Here is a 16473-nt window from a genome sequence, read left to right on the forward strand (position 1 = left end):
CTACTGTAGGTGCAGAAAAGTTTTATAAATTTTAAGTTGTTTGACTCTCTCAAACTCTGAAATATAAGTTAGGTTCCTTTTCAGAGATACAGCTGTATGAACATTGATGAAACCTTCAAAACAAAGAAATCTGTTCAGCTGTTCTGGGGGGGGGGGGGAAATGGGAGGAGGGAAAACCCTGGAAAATAAGAACACCAAAGTAGTTGTGAAAGACTGTGGCTTTTTTGGCTGAGTTAATGAACTGAAGGAATGAAGGCATGAAAAAATAGAAAGAGCTGTTGTAGACTTTTTTTATATACAAAAAAATCACATTCCAAATGGACATTGTTTTGATTATATAGCTGTCTTTAATTCCTTTTCTCCGTTTCTTGCTCAAATTGCTTGCTTAAGGTAAGGATTTCTGTATATCTATCTATCTATCTATCTATCTATCTATCTATCTATCTATCTATCTATCTATCTATCTATCTATATATATAAAATAACTGATGCTGAATCAGCTTTGGGGTATTTTGCTTTTCGTTTGTGCCTTAAAACAATCTAGTTGCGCAGAATACTATTTAGATTTCAAACATTATGCAATTTAACTCATTGAAAACTAAATTCAACTCAATCCAATTTGCATATGCCTTGCCTGGACTGTATCTTGTTGAAGTGTATCCTGCTTCTGAATAAAACTCTGTCAGATTACACTGTGTTAAAAGGAAGATGTTTACCGAAGTTTCTTCGAACACTGTGATTTTATTTCATTGGAGTGGTCTAAAGATCATGGATATTTTGCTTTCACATTGTTAACACGGATCTCGACCTCGACACCTGGAAATGCGACTAGGTGTTGTGAAGTAGATGGGAATACCATACAGAGATTTGATCATTTTGTGTTTGTCTATTCTATTGTATCTAGCTAAGAAAAAAAAGACATGCTCAGATACTCTGCGGAAGGAATCCCGAGCCAAAATCCTGCATGGCTTTAACCTATATTGATCTGTTTAGGAAATAAATAGATGTGCAGAGCATTAGCCAATAAGCAAGGAAAGGAGGGAAGTTGTAATGTTTAACCTGCGCCTCCCACTACAGCTTGCTTGATGTTAAGATTTCTTCATGGGCTTCTTTTTCATTTCAAGCAAGCCTTAAAATGCAGAGACCGTACGTGCGAAAAAGAAGTGTGTGTCAACAGACTGTGGCGCTCTTGTGGAAGAATATAATTCTGAAATGGAGAATGAGAATGCAGAGTTTTCAGGCAAGTGGCAAGCAGTAACTGAGGTGAAAAACAACCCCCCCCCCCCCGTGCAGTTTGTTTTCTCCTGGTTTCCTTTCTCTGCTTCTGAACAATGAAAGCTGTAAATCTAGTGCCAGAATTGGAATAAGAACAATTTGTGTTGTGTTTATTGTAGGACTCAGTGAATATAATTGTTTTTGGAAGGAGGGGAAGGTATTCATACTCTTTAGTGTGGGGACCAGCTTCTGTTTTTCGGTTCTCCATGAGCCACAGACAGTACTAATGGTCTACTGCATCTTGAGACCTTTTCATGTTATCAGAAGAAGGTTCCCATTCATCTGCAAGATAAGGGAACAGAATAGGATGGAATGCGTTCAGCTTCGGTTTAGAGCTGGACAACAATATCTGACCACACTCTGACATAGCAGGGATTGCCTCATACATGGAGGACTTCCAGGGTACAAAAAAGAAAAAGAAGAAAATCAGTTTGTACATGTGAAGCCAAAAGAGCTTAATAAGTAAGTTTAAAAAAGGACAAGAGCTTTCTGGGATTGCTAAAATTTCTCACTATAACCAAAAAAAGAGCCCATGCCATCAATTTAAAAGCTTTTCTTCCTGTGCAATATAGGGGAGAATGGAGTTTATTGAAGAATAGTATACTCCAGTATAAAATCCTCAGCAAAGTATATTTGTTTCACTAGTCTTTTCAGTCTCAAAACTAACATTTGCACTCATTTTAGGAATGAGGGTGGTTCCAAAAGCAAACTTTAAAGTCTCCTTCCATCTGCCTTTCTTTCTTTCTTTCTTTCTTTCTTTCTTTCTTTCTTTCTTTCTTTCTTTCTTTCTTTCTTTCTTTCTTTCTTTTCTTTTCTTTTCTTTTCTTTTCTTTTCTTTTCTTTTCTTTTCTTCTTTTTTTTTTTGCCACCCACCAGTTTGCTGCATGCTTCTGTAGGGGTTTGCATGCCAATCTACACATATATGTACTTGAGTGCATTATGTGAGTCAATGCATGTATGCATCATTGCAAGATCTAGCCTCCTGGGTTCTCCTTTGCTATATTTTCATTAGTGTTGATCCCCAATGATATGCCTATGATTCAGCAATAGAATCGCCTTGCCATGATACTTCCAAAATATTCTAATGAGTGTTAATAACTTGGACTTATTTCATATTTCCAGGAATGGTTTTCTTTACTGATTTTCTTCACCATAATATTTTTATCACCATTTGAGATGTTCAGTGCGGGTGTTCATGAAATACCTCATGCTGTCCTTGGGAAACCTTTGTTCAATATTACTGGAGTTAAAATAGTGTATGCTCCAGATACTAAGATGGCAAGAGAAATAATGAAGAAAATAGAAACACTCTCTCCACTAAAAGGTATAAAGTATCTGTTAAAATGTTTTCAAAGTTTTCAACAGAGGCTAACTTCAACTGGGCTCATTTTGACTGAGTTCTGATAACTATAGAAAAACTATTATAGGTATCCTCCAGTGCTGTTCAGCCCTTATGTAGGTCAGTTTAGAGAAAGTGAGCAATATCACCGGTATATGATTCATGACTGGGTTAGACTGTGGTTTGTCTAACTGTGGTATTCTTCATATATTGTGACTAGCTGATTTTATATAACCTGATAAACAACCCCTGTTTTCAAATGGTAATAGCACCATTTTCCTTATAAGAGGAGTAAAATTTAAACAATTTGATTTTTTTGTGGGTTAGTATGATGGGTGAGCCCAGCCAATATATGTTATGCACGAAGATGTCTTTAAGATTAGGACATCTAATGATAGATGAGTGAAAGGCCTTTGGGGGCCCTCCACTCACACATTTCCACTTGCCTATCTGTACCCCATCTCCTTTTACTTAACTCAGGTGATAACAGAGTTCAGGCTAGAAGGTTAAATATCACTCTAGCTTTTGATCCATTATTATTTTGGCTAACCTTCTGATATAACCTTGGAATGGTAGACTGATACAGCTAATGAAACATCAGCATGCAAAGGCATTTCTCTTCCATTGTCCTGTATAGGATTCCACTTACTAACATGATTTCTGTGCTTAAAGGTATTGAGACAGAAGTGATGGAAGATGAAAAGGCCATGGAAGCAGTGCAGAAAAAGGACATAGAGGCTGTTGGAGTTATATTTCAAGATGACGTTTCATATCGACTTCGATTTCCTTTATATAAAACAATTACTCCAAACAAAGATCTTGCTCTTATAGGTAATTCAAGATGGCTGTGTGTTTAGTTCTAGATATTGTGGAGTCCTTGGGGTTCTCTGAGCTTGGTTGTTTTCTTGCAAATGTTTCATTACCTGGCTAGTTAACATCTTCAGTGCTAGAATGGGATGAGGTTTGCTCTCTGTTTATATACTGTGGCATGCCCTGCCAGTGTTGGTGGGGGTGTTGGTTTTGTTTTGTTTTATTTTTTTCCCTCTGGTAGTTCCTTGATTAGGGTATTGTTTACTGCTTGATTATATGTCTGGTGATAATCTTGGTGTTAATCTCTGCTTATCTGGGTGATGGCAGAGGTTAGGGTTGGAAGATGTATAGGTGGTTGGTTTCCTTTTTCTGCTGTTCTGGGTTGCTGCAATGTGTTTGTGCTCGTTTGAATAATATTCTTATACAGCTCCTCTTGTGGGAGGTTGGGTTGTTACTTTGGTAATGGAGTACTTGATTAGTGTGGGTTGTCTTCCGATAGACTTGGGTTTCTAATTTGCTGTTGTTTCCTCTGCTGATGAGGATATCCAGGAAGGGTAGAGTGTTGTTGTTTTCTTCCTCTCTGGTGAATTTTATTCCTTTGAAGATGATGTTGATGGTTTCATGTGCCTTCTCCAGTTGTTCCATTTTTATTATAACAAAGGTGTCATCTACATACCGGATCCATACTTTAGGTTGTATGTGTGGAAGTGCTATAGCTTCTAGGCATTGCGTTACAATCTCTGCTATGAGTCCTGACAGTGGTGATCCCATGGGTGTGCCTCTGACATGATTCTGGGTATTTATAATGCACCCAGATCGAAATACCCAGAATCATGGACCTCATCAACCTCTGCCTCACTACCTATTTTCAGTTTGATGGACAAATCAGAGGCACACCCCAGGGATCACCACTGCCAAAAGACCAGAACATCTCCTCACCAGCAATCGTCACCCAGATAAGCAGAGATTAACACCAAGATTATCACCAGACATATAATCAAGCAGTAAACAATGTCCTAATCAAGGAACTACCAGAGGGAAAAAATAAAACAAAACAAAACAAAACCCCCACCCCCACCAACATTGGCAGGGCATGCCACAGTATATAAGCAGAGAGCAAACCCCATCCCATTCTAGCACTGAAGATGTTACCTAGCCGGGTAATGAAACATTTGCAAGAAAATAACCAAGCTCAGAGAACCCCAAAGACTCCACAGTTCAGCCCTGAGCTACACATATTCACTTCTATTAGTTCTAGATATACCTATGTCTACAGGGAAGTCAGATGCAGATGTGGATTCTCATCATATATTCTTATGTCATTATGTATTTGCATATATATATAATGTGTGTATCTGTTTTCAACATGCTTTACAACATTTTATTTTTAGAATGACACTACAACTTTCAGTTACAGGGAAACACATATACATGTGTGCAGATTTTAAGAGGCACTGTTTTCATGCTGATTTATAGGAGGGGTAACAAAGCAATTTGTGTTATGAATTTAGGATATAAGCCTTCAGAAGATCAGCATGGGACTGAACAGAATCCTGTTTCCTCCTAACCCCTGCTTGGGAGTATGTGAGAAAGAAATCAAGCTCTTATTTATGAGATGATCCTGGTATACTGGAACACCAATGAACAAGACCATACCAAGCCAGCAACTTAAGGGTCCATTGTATCTGAAGAAATTTGATAGCGTGTTTAGTAAATTAGTGCCTAAAGTGTATCCTGTTAGGTAACTGTTGTTATCACTTCAGTTTGGTTGAGCTGAGCTGATTTATTTTTTCTTCAGCTGTGGCTATGAATCCCTAAGCAAATCTAGGGTTTTTTTGGGGGGGGGTTGGTTCATTTGGAGGGGCTGCATCTTTCTGGAGCATGTGGGTGTGAAAAATCTTGCCTCGTTTCATTTCTTGGTCCCTGACTGTAGCCATGCCAGCAATCGTTGGTGGCTTGGCAGCATTTCAGTTCCCACCCCCACAGGAATCATTGGGATTTATTGATTGATTTTGCACATAGACAGCTGACTAAACAACTTTTCTGGGTTCAGAAGGTAATCAGGCCTGGGCTAGGTTAGTATTAGGACATGAAGCCTCAAAAAAGATCAGGGCCAGAGGATAGATCAGAAAGTAAAAAAAAAAAAAAAAAACTTGGAAGAAGGCAATTTTTGAAAAAAATATTTTAACAATGAAATGTAAGATACAATAGTGATATATAATAGTGATGATAAAAACAGTACATTTCTGTATTGTGGCCAATACAAACTACATGAATGTATCCATATAGTCACCAGAAATTGATCTTGGACTGGAGAAATCTTATTTGAATGCATTTATCAGATCTGTCTGAGATAGCAAATACCGAGAAGGCTTTAAAAGAAATCCTTAAAACAGCCCAGAATTAGGTTATCATGCAGAGCTTACCAAAGATTTCCTTCATCTCATTGTTTCGCTATGTTACTGATGAATGTGTGCCCCTTGATAAAACACTCCCCCAAATCAGATAAATGATGGTTTCTTTATGTTAACATTTCCTCAATATGCACACAAACTGGGAAAGCATACAGATAAATGTATGAAGATGGTGTTTCACAATTTTTTAATAATTCCATGTATATTAGAAATGTAAAGATGGGAGAAGACACCAGAATACAACAAAACAAAACAAAGCCACAATGGTACTGAAGAAGACTAAGCAAGAATTTTGAAAATAGACATTTTAATTGTGTTCTTAGCATTAACAGGGATTGCTATGTGGGGCATGAGTGTGTCTTGGAATCTAGTCTACATTTCTTTATCTTACTAAGAAGTGTTATATGATCACTTTAGTTGACCAAAGCATGAGTATTTACTATTGAGGTAAATATTTATGGACCCATCTATTGATGGTCGTAGAAGATTGCAACTTGAAATGTAAGATAGATATATAGGGAAAATGTGAAATGAATGTTTATATTTTCTTGGTGTGGTGCATTGTTCTTTCATTATTATTATTGGTCTTGCTTTGTTTGATTTTATAATATGTTTTAATATTTTTGTATATCACCTTGAGTTGCTTTGCGGTTAGTTGGCTTATTAACTGAAGTGATAAGGATAATAATGTGCAAATGCTAGTCAAAAGGTAGTGGCTAGCATGTGGTCTGCGGTAAGGAATGAATGTTTGTCAAAAGAAGTGAAAATGGCTGTTTCCAAAAACATACTTCTGCGCACTTTGTTAAATGAAAGTGGGAGTTGTATGTATTAGAAAAAACATAAAAGTGAATTGAACGCGGTAGGGATGGGTTAAGCACATATGTAATATGTCTGCACTGACCATACGTCCTTTATTATAAAGGACAGTCCTTTATTTCAGAAATCTGTCCTTCAGATTTGTTTAATTTAATTATTTATTTTCTTGCTTTTGCTCTTGAATTTTCCTTAGTAAAGCAAAATTATAAACAGAAACAATTAATTGTTTTAATCCTTACGAACTTCTGTCAAATATGCCTTTTTTCAGGTTTGTCCTTTATTTTTTCCAAAAAGTATGGTCATTGTAAATATGTTTGATCCAGTTCAATAATAACAGCAGTTAAATTACAGCTTTCAAATCCAAGGAATATTTTGAATGGAAATAAGGAGAAACAGCTCCCATTTTCTTCTTGACTTTATATAAGAGGATGTATTGAACTGAGTGTTGTGTACTATCGTGAGGTAATTTTGATTTGCCTCAGTAGTTCACTGCCTTGCAGCCACCTCGTAGCTTCAGTCACACTTGTAAGAAGTCTCTGTGCAAGTTCACAAAAATCTCTTGGAACTATTTCAGGTGCCTGAGGAAGTCAGTGAAGCAGGTGAAGCAAAAGAAAGTTTTGCCCTCTCTTTGTTCTTAGAAGAGAAGGAGACTCACTGCTTCTTGAGCCTCTCTGATGGGTTGCTTCATTCAAGGCTTCAGTGAAGTGAACCATCTTTGGGGAGATCACCACAGCCCAATGAAATTCCAACTTTTTCCTGGTTAATAGGGAACTGTTAATTTACAAGATGTTACATACAATATTGTAAAAGATTGCTTCTCTTTTTCCCTTCTTTGTAGATATATGTTACAACTACTCTACACATTATTGCGATAATCCAGTGTACTGGACTCAAGGCTTTGTATCGCTGCAATCTAGCATCGATAGTGCACTTATTGAAGTAAGTGGATAGGCCTTATTTTTATCTGCAAAAGTGGCACCCCACATTATTTCAGTTTTGTTTGAGAGACTCTTCTGTTCCTTTAATTTTGTTTGCAGTCTTATACATTTCGATACCTTGTGCTGTTGTTTATCCTACTGGTTCTTATAGCAGATTATGCACTGGGGCTACACTCACTGCCTCTGGATCTCCCTGGGCTGTAGAATAGATCTTCTAAGCTGCCCAGAGCCTAGTCAAGTGCTGGGCATAGAAATAATGTAAGTATACATTAAATAAATCAGAGAGCCAGTTTTGTGTGGTGGTTAAGGCATCAGACTAGAAACCAGGCAGAACTCCAACCCTTGTGGTGAGATCCAGCTTCAGCAGTTTTTCTTCTAGCTGTTGTAGGAATGAACTTTTCTGATAGGAGAATAGCAATGCTGAAGAGAGACAGAAGAGATGGGGCTCAAAGGTCAGGCATGCTGGGAGAGGTTTACATCTCATGCATCTTTCCTAGCCCTATATGACCGACTGTGCCCTCTGTTTACACATCCAGGCACTTTCTTTTCCTAAGTGTGTTCTTTCTTTTGGTTCCAGTGTTAGATTATTGTTAAGTTGCTGTATCGTGGCAACAAATTAACTGAAAAAATGATATGCATATAACTGAGTTAACCATATCTTATAAAATTAAAATGGAAGGAAAAAGAGAAGGAAGCCTGAACAATTACATTATAAACAAAGAAATCCAAAAATAAATTGACTAAAGTACTTAAAAGTCTTCTTTCTTGCTCCTTTGTCACACATAGAAAAAAAAGTTGAATTCAAATATTAGCAAACTCTTACAGAAAATATATGGTAGTGTAGACTTATCCTTCCACACATAGACACTCTGTGGCAGCACCAATGCTGTGGAACAGCCTATCCTTGTTGATGTTTCAGAAGCTTTTAAAGACTGAGTTGTTTCAGAAAGCCTTCTCCTGATTTATCATTGCCATTTTTATTTTCTATTTTTATTGCTTATAGCTTTGTGTTTGGGTAGTGTTGTTTTACTGTTTGTATGGTTGTTGTACTGTGGATGTTTTAATGGACGTTATTATCATCTATGTAAGCCCCTGAGAATTTCTGGAATGTGGCAGGATAGACGTGAAAAAAAAAGAAAAGAAATGAAATAGGTATTTGCATATTTTCTACTTGATTGCCATCATCTTATCCATTTCACCTGGGAAACATTTTGGCAAACACTTAAAGACAATACATTGCTGAAAATCTACAATATAGCCAGAAAACAAGGTATGCAACCATATTTAAAAATCTACAGCAGAGGGAGATCAATTTAGATATATATACCAGTGGCATATAAAATGAGGCATGTCTTGTAGTAGTATAAGTGATGAGGACCGTGATGCTTTTCCTAGCATCTCAAATCACCTATGGAAGAAATTATCAGTAATTTCAAAAATGTTTTTGTCTTTATTTTTAGCTGATCACCAATCACTCTGTTTGGGAAGAAATGACTTCTATTAATGGCATCCGTATGAGATCACCTTCTGTCACGCTAGGAATTGAATTAGAAAATGGTTTGTTCCTTTGGATCATATCACTCTGTTTTTCTCCATTTATGTACTTCTTGGCACTAACTGTTTCAAGAGAGAAACGGAAATTAAAGGAGATGATGAATTCCATGGGACTACGAGATGCAGCTTTCTGGTGAGTTCTAGGTTGGCTGGGGTCTCCTTTTCTCAGCTGGACCCAGCAGCATTTTATGAGGGCAAAAGAGGATGAATCCATATCAGCCAGGACACTCAGCACAGAATTTAACCAAGCTCTGGTCATGGAGCTGGTGCTGAAAACAATAGCTCCATGTTGGGTTCTCTCCCCTTTGGACCTCTAGACACTTAGGTGAGTGATGGGGTCATCACTCAGGTCCCTGTTTCCTCTTTATGTAAGTTGCTGCTCTGCCCAGCTGCTCTGCAAGTTAGTTAAACCTAACTAAATATTTTTCTCATTTGCAATTTTATAAAACACTTTGTAAATTACCCAACTTTGAAGGGCACTGCAATCACATGTACAACATATTGTGTCCGTTTCCTGTTTTTATTCTAAATGATCTTATTTATTTATATAAATAAGTGTATACTGCTTATTTTGAAGACTCAAAGTTGCTTACTTTTCCACAAAAGAAAAAGGTACAAGTCTTTAAATATAAAGCCATCATTAATTTGGGGGTCTACCTTCAGGGCCATTGTGAAGAATATGCTGAGCATCTGGCAGGTAAAGTCGCTTGCATCTGCCCTGCATTGAATTCCAGCCTTGATGCAAGGCCAGTGGGGGCTACGGGGGCTGAGTCTTGCATGGTTATCTGGGAAGAGTTTGAGCCCATTGGACCTGAGGAAGTGGACAGGGTTCTTGTAGCTGTTAGTTCAGCCACTTCTGTGTTAGATCTGTGCCCCTCCGGGCTGGTCAAGGCTGCCTAGGAGGGGACACATAATTAGGTCTGGGCGGTGGTTAATTCCTCTTTGATATACCCCCTCCTCAAGGGGCCATCGCTTGACCCAACTAATCTGGATAGTTTTTGTCCAGGACTGGAGACTTCCCTTTTTAGGGAAGGTTGTTGAGAAAGTGGTCACACGGCAGCTTCAAAGGGCTCTGGATGAAGAAGATTATCTGGACCCCTTTCAGCCAGGACTCAGGCCAGGATATGGGACTGGGACAGCATTGATCGCACTCTTGGATGACCTCTGGAGGGAGTGGGATGGGGGCAGTACTTTCATTCTTGCTCTTCTTGACCTCTCAGCAGCCTTCGATACCATTGATCATGGTATCCTTCTGGACTGGCTTTGGGAGTTGGAGGTGGGCGGCACTGTGTTGTTCCAGTTCCAGTTGGTGTTGATAGGAGGGGAGAGGTCCAGTCCATGGTCCCTATTGTGTGGGGTGCCACAGGGCTTGGTTCTCTCACCCCTCTTATTGAACATCAACATGAGGCCACTGGATGAGGTGATCCGACAGTTCGGGGTGAAGTATCACCAGTATGCTGATGATACCCAACTTTATATCTCTTCCCTGGGCTGTCTAAGTGATGCCGTGGATGTCCTATCTCAGTGTCTGGAGGCTGTAGGGGCTTGGATGGAGCGCAATGGGCTTTGGCTCAACCCAAGCAAGACTGAGTGGCTTTGGGTGTTTGGGCCTTCCAGTACCAAGATTCTTCCATCTTTGGTTCTGGATGGGGTGGTTCTGCCCCAGACAGACCTGGTACACAATCTGGGAGTCCTCTTGGACTCATGGCTCCTGCTGGAAGAGCAGGTGGCAGCCGTGGCTAAGAGGGCCTTTGCACACCTTTGGGTTGTGCATCAGTTGTGCCCATTCCTGGACCGGGAGGCTCTACTCACTGTCACTCATGCCCTTGTGACCTCCTGTCTGGACTATTGCAATGCGCTGTACATGGGGCTGCCCTTGAAGAGCATTCGGAAGCTTCAGCTGGTACAGAATGCAGCTGCCTGGGTTGTAAATAGTGTCGGCTACTCAACACATGTAACACCACTGCTTTGGGAGCTGCACTGGTTGCCGGTGTGTTTCTGGGTGCAATTCAAGGAGCTGGTTGTCACCTATAAAGCCCTTCATGGCTTGGGACTGGATTACCTTAGGGACCATCTTTTCCCAGTTGTTTCCACCCATCCAATTCAATCTGGCAGGTTGGACATGCTCCGGGTCCTGTCAGCCAAGGAATGTTGGCTGGCAAGGACCAGGAGACGTGCCTTTTCTGCTGTGGTGCCTGCCTTCTGGAACATCCTCCCTCCTGAGATTAGGATGGCCCCGACCCTTTTGGCTTTTCGGAAGGCTTTGAAGACCTGGCTTTGTGCCTGGGCCTGGGGCCCTGAGTGTGTGAAGGGCCCCATTTCATGGTTGCATTGACATCAACAGTTGTTTAAGATGTCTTGGCTGCATCTATATTATATTTATTTTTTGTACTGTTTTTAACGTTGATTGTTTTTATTGTTGTTAGCTGACCAGAGTCACTGGTCTGAGATGGGCAGCTATATAAATTGAATAAATAAATAAATACCAAACAATAAAACCTATGTATAAGTCAAATCTACCACCATTATCACCCATATATTTAAGAAAAAACAGGAGGGCCTTCTTAAAGGCTAGTAAGTTGGGTGCACCATGTACCTCAGGAGGCAAGATATTCCAAAAAATGGGGCAGCCACTGGGAAGGATCATTGTTAGGACCTTTACCTCAGATAGGGTAAGGATCTCCAACACTGGCCAGGAGAGACAGTCTTACAGGTGCCTGGGAGGGTAACTTCAGTTTACCAATTTATTATGAATTGGGGCCTCCCATAGCTGCTGGTCATTGAGTCCAATGAAGTTTGCAGTTGGGCCACCAGTTTTAGGTGAGCATTTCTGTTTAGAATTCTTCTCCCTTTCAACTCACCCACTCTTTTCTGTTCTTAATGCAACTACCTCTACCCAAGAGCCTGCTAACATCCCCCTTTGCTTCTAATTCTGCTTCTACTTCTTTTAGTTTCTCAGATATAACTCTGCATCCACTAAGTAGGCTCCCAAGTGCAGCAGATGCTTTTTTATGCTCTTGAACATTTCTTTATACTTTTGTACTTTTCTTTATGTTCCTGAAAAACTCAAACAATGCTACCATGCGCAGATCTACTTTAAAGCATTTTTCTTTCCATGGATTACCACCCAGTTTAAATACCCAATATTACAACTCAGCAAGTGTCTTTGGGGTGTGTATAACAGCCTCCGCAGCTATGTTTTTAGGGGTGGGGGTTGGAAGGAGCATGATCTCACTAGGGACTACTCCAAAAATGGAGTCTTCTGCTCATTTTAGAAAACTGCCTCTAGGCAGCTGGGACTTACCACATCCTAGGTCACTTGGATCGATTTTGGCAGGACCAGAACCCAAGTCCTATAGCAATCTAGATGGGTTTTACTCCACAGCTCTGACCTCTCAAATGGGAATTAGCTATGGAGGGAAAGGGGAGGGGACAAAAGTAGAAAAACAGTTAGGCTAAAAGGGCTCCACACAGAAGTAATTTCATGAGTGGCAGGGAGCCTTACAGCAACTTCCTTAATCAGCCCAAGACAGTGTGTCAAGTGAGATCTCACTTCCCCTTGGAGTTTGGAGAAAAATCTCTTGGCAAGAGTGAGGTATATTTTCCATTGGTCTTCCAAGAAATCCTTCTGCCAAAGGCCTGGGTTTAGGATGCCCTAATTTTGCCCATTAAGCAAGAACATCTCTGGGTGTGCTGTGTTACAGTTCAACCTCATAGGGAAACCAAGAGTCATAGACTTACTGCAAGGGTAATAATGGGGTTAGGGGGTTAACATATAAAACCTGCAATTCTAGTCATTTTGTCTCTTCCAGAACTACATGCCACCTTGTGCCTGCAAACTTTGCCAATGTCACATGAGAATATACAAGGCATGTATGAATGCAAACATGCCCAGGCTCATCGGTGCCCACTTTCATCTTCCATGAATACAAACTAATAATACTAACCCGTTCAGTCAGGACCTTAGCGCTTTAGGTTATTAAACAGGCTAAAGTGTTTTGGAAGCCGCAAAATGAAACTAAAATAACCAATCAGTATAATGAAATAATTAACTAAGATTATTGGTACACAGGGCAACCAAACTGTAGCACTTGATAATTTATGGAGAATGTAGCACCACATAGAACTCGATGCTTATAGCATACAAGACAATCACATAAATAGATCATAGCAATAATAATGGTATACACAGGAGGGTCAAAAGAGGCAAACTGGCAGTTGCAGCATCGCAATTTAAAGACCCAATTGTGTGCGTGTGCGTGTGATGTCAATGCAATACAAAAGAGTGAGGCTTGAACTGTGATACCTTGACTGCCATCTTCCTATTTTTGAATACCACAACCCACCCTCCTTGGACACAGCTGGTTAAATGATCTATAAGAATCTATAAGAATTAAGCACATTGGGGTCTCTCTCTCTCTCTCTCTCTTCCATTCTCCTGCTACAGATGGAGAAGAAAATAGAAAAGATGCTATTCTCCTTCTCTAAAATGAGATTTCTGCCTTAAAGCAAGGATATTGCTAGGCCAAATAGTCCTACATAGAAAAAATGGGGAATAAAAGAGGTGATCAAGAATAACAATAGTTAGAAAGAAAGAGTTAGAAAGAAAGTCAAAAGAAAGAGAAAAGGTTTGGCCAGATCATTGAGCTGGGTTATTGTCATTCCTCTGATCTAAACAAAAGAGATGCCAGAAGATTGATGGCCCTGAAAATGTTTTCCACATTCCTTTTTGTTAACAAAAGAGGTTTTAAAGAAGGTTTTAAAGAGGAAGTCCTTGCTCTGAGTAGCAAAAGGAACAGACCCCAAAGCATATTACCTAATGCAGATATTCTTTGATTATATCTGCCATTGTTTTACCAAGACGCAGAAATCTGGGAAGAGTTGAGGGAGACCTCTGCATGACCTTAGTTTGGAAGAGTCATCCTTGGGTCCTTGGAGTTGGGCAGCCAATAAATTTAAATATGATGATGATGATGATGATGATGATGATGATGCAACAGACAGCAAATGCCGCCTCTGCAAAGAAGTGGAAGATACAGTGGACCACCTATTGAGCTGCTGCAAGATTGCACAGACTGACTACAAACAATGGGATAACACATCCTGCAAGAAATACCATCTGCCTGCAAGCAAGAACTGGCGGGACCACAAAACAGACAAATATAGACCTGCAGATAGCAGTAGAACGATTGTGGCAAAAGAAAGCAAAGATAGTACCAATAATAATAGGTGCCTTGGGTGCAATCCCAAAACATCTGGAGCACCACTTGAACACCATTGGCATTGAGAAAATCACCACCAGTCAATTGCAAAAGGCAGCTTTACTTGGAACAGCTTACATCCTGCAGCAATACCTTTAGACCACCAAACAACATCTGCCTATCTCAGATCTTTGGGAAGGACTCGATAGGTGGATAAAAATTCCAAATCCAGTCTAAACATCTGGCTGACCAACAATACTAATATTTTTTTTCTGTTTTAAAAAATAAAAAAAATAATTTTATTTTTCTGTTGTTCCTAGAATTGCTGTAGACAAGGGGTCATGGAAAGGCTATTGAAGGCCTCCCACTCTTCTTTATACTAGGCTCCTGTTCCTGTCAGACTCCTTCTATGATAAGAGCATTGATTTTACTGAACAAGGGAACCCTTTCCTGCAATCAGTGTTTTTGTCCTGTAGGCCTGGACCATAATATTGAGCTAAGCTGGAAAAACAATTTAGGGGAGGTAGAGAAAAATCAGAAACAAATGCATCAAGGAGGTTAACGATATCTTTCTCTTTGTAGGCTCTCCTGGGGTTTGCTGTATACTATGTACATCTCAGTTCCAACGACTGTGTTGTCATTTTGTTTGAAAGCTACATATTTTCACCTAAGCAGCAACTCTGCCATATTTCTCCTGTTTTTCCTTTATGGCACATCGTCTGTAAGTCTTGGGCTTTCATTTTCACAGTTAAAGTGATATTTTTGATGCAACATTCAGAATATATGTTTTTGCTCGGCTGGAGGACAGTTTCTGGATCAGGATGAGAAGCAACTTTTTAATATTAAATTAAAACATTTATTTCTCAAGGTTTTCCTTCAGTTCTCTCTTCTTAATAAAATACCCAAACATGGAATAGTTTGAAGGACCTTGGAGATACCAGTACAAAGAAAGCACACCTAGACTGGCTCAAAATAGACAGATTATTTCTTTTAGGGAAAAGTTATTTGGTTTGGTTAGATGAGAGATAGGAAAAAGTATGTTCCTCTATTTTGTATTTATTGGCATTCATTTGATAAGCCAACTGTACCGTTCCAGATTATATTGAAAGTTTGGCTACTTATAATTTGTTTCTTGATAAATTCCAGATTAGATTACTATTAAATGCTTTGTAGGCAACTATTCAGAAATTTCAGCTCATCCCAAATGTTGCAGTCTGCTAACTGGCTTAGGCTAGTTATAGAGAGCCTGTTACTTCCTTATTTTTGAAAAAGGTACCCTGAGTTGAGTGTTGATATGTTGAGTGTTAGATGTTATATGGATGTACCTGTAAAAAAGGTACATAAGGTAAATGCTGAAAAATAGAATATGAAGGTGAGAGGGAGGGGGGGAAAGGAGAGACTGATGGAAGAATATTGGAAGATTTTAAATTGTTGAATGGGTCAGAGAAAGTGTAGCAGGTGGAGGAGAATATGGAAGAACTGGATGAATTGCAAGAAGGAGAAGAACAAATGTGGGAAAAATGTGAGTGAATGTGGAAGATGAGGAAAGGTGGAAGTCAATAGCTGAGAGAGGAAGGAGGAATATAGAGATGGCAGTGTTGGGAGAATGATGAAAGGACAATAGAATAGTCACCTTGTGTGAGATGGGCGGTTATATAAATATAATAAATAAATAGAGAGTGTACAGATTAGTTGGGAGAACTGGAGGTCTCTGTACAAGATGGAGATGGCATTTTTGGTGGTGGAGGAGTGCTGGGAGAGTGAAGCAACATTCTCCATTCCCCTGCCACTTCTCTACAGCACTGAAGGTGGGACACTATGTTAAGCACAGCCACCTTAAAACAAGAGCACTGAAGGAAGAACAAGACCATTTGGCACTGGGAGACAGCAGAACCAGGATAGGGCCACTGAGAGCTTCTGCTTGTGGCCACCTTGTTTGCTTTACCATTACCATTGTAATGGTCACAAATGGAATACCCAGGTCTGTGGTGCTTTCCGAAGACTCTCCTGCAAATAGTACTGGGGTAGATTCACAGGGAGCATCCCCTCATAGGGTGAGAGGACAGAGGTCTTCTCTAACTTGTAGCCAGGGGTAGGGGTGGGGAAAAGGACTCTCTCTGAAATAA

The 16473-nt window shown here is 39.7% G+C and overlaps 1 protein-coding gene across 2 annotated transcripts in view; it reads left to right on the forward strand.

Moving 5' to 3' along the window:
- Positions 1 to 250: 250 nt before the first annotated feature.
- LOC103058114 (ABC-type organic anion transporter ABCA8) overlaps positions 251 to 16473 on the forward strand; it is a 72063-nt gene continuing 55840 nt past the window's right edge. Inside the window, exons 1-7 of one of the 2 annotated variants that reach the window (XM_025173388.2) lie at positions 251 to 390; positions 1125 to 1240; positions 2398 to 2599; positions 3287 to 3445; positions 7493 to 7593; positions 9053 to 9279; positions 14930 to 15068. In XM_025173388.2, the coding sequence (XP_025029156.1) occupies positions 1136 to 1240; positions 2398 to 2599; positions 3287 to 3445; positions 7493 to 7593; positions 9053 to 9279; positions 14930 to 15068 (933 nt within the window). In that variant the 5' untranslated portion in view covers positions 251 to 390; positions 1125 to 1135. Of the gene's footprint in view, positions 391 to 1107; positions 1241 to 2397; positions 2600 to 3286; positions 3446 to 7492; positions 7594 to 9052; positions 9280 to 14929; positions 15069 to 16473 lie in introns of those variants that run through there. The other variant, XM_088138310.1, reaches the window with a different exon arrangement.

Source organism: Python bivittatus, unplaced genomic scaffold, assembly GCF_059951505.1.
Source record: "Python bivittatus isolate LINGU-HERP-01145 unplaced genomic scaffold, Pbiv_v1 ctg000220_np1212, whole genome shotgun sequence".
NCBI classification, from domain to species: domain Eukaryota; kingdom Metazoa; phylum Chordata; class Lepidosauria; order Squamata; family Pythonidae; genus Python; species Python bivittatus.